Source organism: Sinocyclocheilus anshuiensis, unplaced genomic scaffold (assembly GCF_001515605.1).
Source record: "Sinocyclocheilus anshuiensis isolate Anshui unplaced genomic scaffold, SAMN03320099.WGS_v1.1 scaffold1390, whole genome shotgun sequence".
NCBI classification, from domain to species: domain Eukaryota; kingdom Metazoa; phylum Chordata; class Actinopteri; order Cypriniformes; family Cyprinidae; genus Sinocyclocheilus; species Sinocyclocheilus anshuiensis.
The window spans coordinates 425603-429761 of record NW_015560623.1 but is presented as its reverse complement, the minus strand read 5'-3'; the positions used below and the strand labels follow the sequence as shown (position 1 = coordinate 429761).

The 4159-nt window shown below is 33.9% G+C and overlaps 1 protein-coding gene across 1 annotated transcript in view; it reads right to left on the bottom strand.

Annotated features, from left to right (window-relative positions):
• The window catches only part of LOC107681909 (chordin-like), a 20308-nt gene that overhangs the window by 3080 nt on the left and 13069 nt on the right, over window positions 1–4159 (bottom strand). Inside the window, exons 9-15 of the mRNA XM_016478280.1 lie at window positions 3366–3607; window positions 2935–3048; window positions 1898–2095; window positions 1329–1422; window positions 409–465; window positions 215–318; window positions 40–96 (exon numbers count right to left, since the gene is read on the bottom strand). Of these exons, the coding sequence (XP_016333766.1) occupies window positions 40–96; window positions 215–318; window positions 409–465; window positions 1329–1422; window positions 1898–2095; window positions 2935–3048; window positions 3366–3607 (866 nt within the window). The remainder of the gene's footprint in view (window positions 1–39; window positions 97–214; window positions 319–408; window positions 466–1328; window positions 1423–1897; window positions 2096–2934; window positions 3049–3365; window positions 3608–4159) is intronic.

The window sequence follows — 4159 nt, the reverse complement described above, 5'->3', positions numbered from 1 at the left end:
CTCCTTACAGCAGTCTGAAGTGTTGCGTCTGATTGGTCGGCTGCAGGTGAGAGGCGGGCACGTCACTTTCTCGCAGTGCACTTCCCCTGTGGAGCCCTGAGATGGATAAAACAAAATGGTTAACTATTAATGTTCATGTCTGTGTACAAATTTGGTATTTTTTATGCTTAAAACATAATAAATGTGTTGTGTATTATAATGTTTGTTAAATTACCTTGCAGGTACACACTGCACACTTGATGTAACCGAATGGCGGGACGAACGGATGCCATGTTGTGCCAGGTGCGTGCATTTTCTGATCACCTTCAAAATAACAGCCTGAAAGGACAAATAAACATCTTAATATACAGCTGCACATTTAAAATAATAGCTGTGATGTTTAATTCTTGTAATTTCATATAAACTCACCTTCTGGATCTTCTTCAACTTTTTCTACTGCAGTCGTCTGTTTGGATTCTTTCTTTTCTTTTGACAGAAATCAAGCACAATGTTCAAATACAAATTTTATAGGAAACATTAAATATGTATTTTTATATTACTGCATTTTATTATAGTCCAAGCTAACAATCTTTACACTGCAAATCAAATCTTGATCTTTGTCTTGTTTTCCAGTAAAACGTCTTCGAAAACAAAAGAACTTTACTTGAGAAGCGAAATTGCAGAAGATATTGCAAGAAAATGCATTTTTATATGTATTTCTTACCCCATTATTTTGCAGTTTTTCATAATATAAAATCTTATTAAATGTATCTTATTTTAAGGATGCTTACATATACTGGAAAACAAGACAAATATATTCCGATTAAAATGTTTTTTATGTCTAAAACCAAAATATTTCAACACATAAATGTGCTACTTTTAAATAAAAGCTGTAGACATGAAAATGTGACCACTAAACCAGTCATAAGGGTCACATTTTGTTTTGCTGAATAAATAATCTTTCCATTGATGTATGGTTTGTTAGGATAGGACAATATTTGGCCGAGATACAACTATTTGAAAATCTGGAATCTGAGGGTGCAAAAAAAATCAAAATATTGAGAAAATTGCCTTTAAAGTTGTTCAAATGAAGTTCTTAGCAATGCATATTACTAATCAAAAATTAAGTTTTTATATATTTACGGTAGGAAATTTACAAAATATCTTCATGGAACATGATCTTTACTTAATATCCTAATGATTTTTGGCATAAAAGAAAAATTGATAATTTTGACCCATACAATGTATTGCTGGCTATTGCTACAAATATACCTGTGCTACTTATGACTGCTTTTGTGCTCCAGGGTCACATATATTAAACAATTATATTAATTTGACTCATTACTCACCGTCACAGATGGGACAGCACTGGTCTTCAGGCTGGATGGTGTGAGGACACGAGAGCACAGGACAGGTCACAGGATCACAGATCACTGTCTTCTTCTGCAGAGATTCAAACAGATTATATGCAAAAATTAACCACAGTCACATAAATGATATATAAATCAAAGCTACAAGTGTGTGTGTGTGTGTGTGTGTGTGTGTGTGTGTGTGTGCGTGTGTGTGTGTGTGAGTGTGTGTGTGTGTGTGTGTGTGTGTGTGTGAGTGTGAGTGTGAGTGTGTGTGTGTGTGTGTGTGTGTGTGTGTGAGTGTGTGTCTGTGTGAGTGAGTGAGTGTGTGTGTGTGTGTGTGTGTGTGTGTGTGAGTGTGTGTCTGTGTGAGTGAGTGAGTGTGTGTGTGTGTGTGTGTGTGTGTGTGTGAGTGTGTGTCTGTGTGAGTGAGTGAGTGTGTGTGTGTGTGTGTGTGTGTGTGTGTGAGTGTGTGTCTGTGTGAGTGAGTGAGTGTGTGTGTGTGTGTGTGTGTGTGTGTGTGAGTGTGAGTGTGAGTGTGTGTGTGTGTGTGTGTGTATGTGTGTTACCTGGCAGATGCAGGTAAAGCAGGTGTTGTACTGCGGTGTCCACTGCGACCCATGTGCATGATGTTCTCCCTCAAAGAAGCATGTGTGTGGGTCTTTCCTCAGCTCGGCCGGGTCACGGACGAATACGAGATCGTCAAACTCTGCCTCCTCAACCACTTCCCCGCGGGAACCCAACTCACAGCTGTTGGGAACGTGAATCTGGAAAACGGAGATATGCATTAAACACAAAGGTTTAACATATATTACTTTGCATTTAAAGTACTTTGTTAGCATGATTGTGTTTACAAACAATTTTGTGAAAGCATTATGCAATATGCAAGTAGACAAAAAATACACAAATAAAACTAAAAGGCTAGTATTAAAATAAGGTGCTAAATAATATATTAAAAATATAAAATTTAAATAAAAAAAATATTTAAAAAATAAATATCAAAAACAATGTTTTAGAATTCTAAAATAAAACTTTTCTGCAAATATAAAATGAAGATATCGATTAAATACAAAGGTTTAACATATATTACTTATATTTAATTCAGTTTTAAATGTAAAGTACTCTGTTAGCATGATTGTGTTTACAAACAATTTTGTGAAAGCATTGTACAATATACAAGTAGAAAAAATTAAATAAAACTAAAAACCTAGTATTAAAATAAGGTGCTAAATAATATATAAAAATATAAAATGTAACATTTAAATAAAAAAATAATGTAAAAAATAATAAATATCAAAAACAATGTTTTAGAATTCTAAAATAAAACTTTTCTGCAAATATAAAACGAAGATATCGATTAAATACTAAATAATATATAAAAAATATAAAATTACAAATAATTAAAAAAATTATAAATATAAAAAAACAAAGTTAAATATATTTACGTATAATACATTTTTTTTGAATTCTAAAATAAAAGTTTTATACAAATATATAAGATCAGATGGCGAAGTCTTAAAGGTTCAGCAGCAAAAAAAAATGTTTCAAGGTAGAAAACAAAATTACTGTTGAAAATCTTTATAACATTGAACATTTTTGTACTCACCCGTCCTCGTATTTCTCCTCTTGGATTCATTTTGGTGCTGACCTGAATATAAGCCGTGCCTTCGTCCAAATGCCTCAATAACTCAACACTAAGATCTTTCAACACACCCTGAGCCTGTAAGAGACACAGTTTGTGTAAATTTGTGCAATTTGGAATGAAATGCATTCTGGTTAAACTTAATGTTTAACCAGAATGAAATGCATTTAACCTACAAATACCGAATGCAATACTGCTTTCAGCTCATTTGGGAAAACATCAGCTTTGTTTTATAAACAAACCCTTTAAAGTATTTTAATAAATAACAGCAGAATCATGTTTCTGGCATGATTTCGCTGGAGCAGCCAAAGAAAACACGCTTTTGTTGTGCTGCAATCATGCAGTTTACATTATCGCCAAATTATGTTTAACTTGGAGTGTCTTGATTTGTTTACCTGTTGACCGTAGAAGCCAGTCAGAAGTCTCTTGTGATTGGTGGACGAGTCGTCCTTCTCGCCGATCTCGGCCAATCCGTGCAGGTGAGCGTTGACGGAGGTGTCTTCGCTCTTGCTGAGGCCATTGACGACGATCTCGTAATGCAGATGACACTGTTCGTCCACCGAGACCCAGGCGTGACCCGCCGCAGCCGTACGGACCGGAGGAGACACGAACTGACCCGCCAGAGGAACCGGAAGCTCTGCGGATGAAAAACAGTGGGTTTGAATTACAAACGACTTATTCATTAATAATCAAATCAAATTATCAAATGATCAGAATGTAACTTTCCAGTAAGTGGCAAATTTTGCATCCTGCATTTTATTTTTACATTGCAAAAAAATTTTTATAATCAGTATAAAAATACATATATATTATATATATATAATATAAATACATGGGTCAAAGACGAAAAAGGGTTTAAGCATAAAAACAATAAGTGTAATACTGCTTTAAATTGTTGTTTTTACCCCAAAAAAATACAACAAAAATTATTTAATTTAATTGCAATTTTGTTTTGGTTTTTCTGAGCAAAAAATAAATATCATACATTTTTCCCTGATTTACAGAAGAGACCCACTAAAATGTCATTCAGTGTAACAATCCTGTCACGCATATTTACAACAAAAATCAGTTTATGACATATTAAAAGACTAATTACTTTCACCCCAAATACTAATTAGTCGTAATTTTACATTTTTTTAATTTGCCACTATCCTAGGTTTTGCCCATTTGTCAGTAAGAATTTTTACTC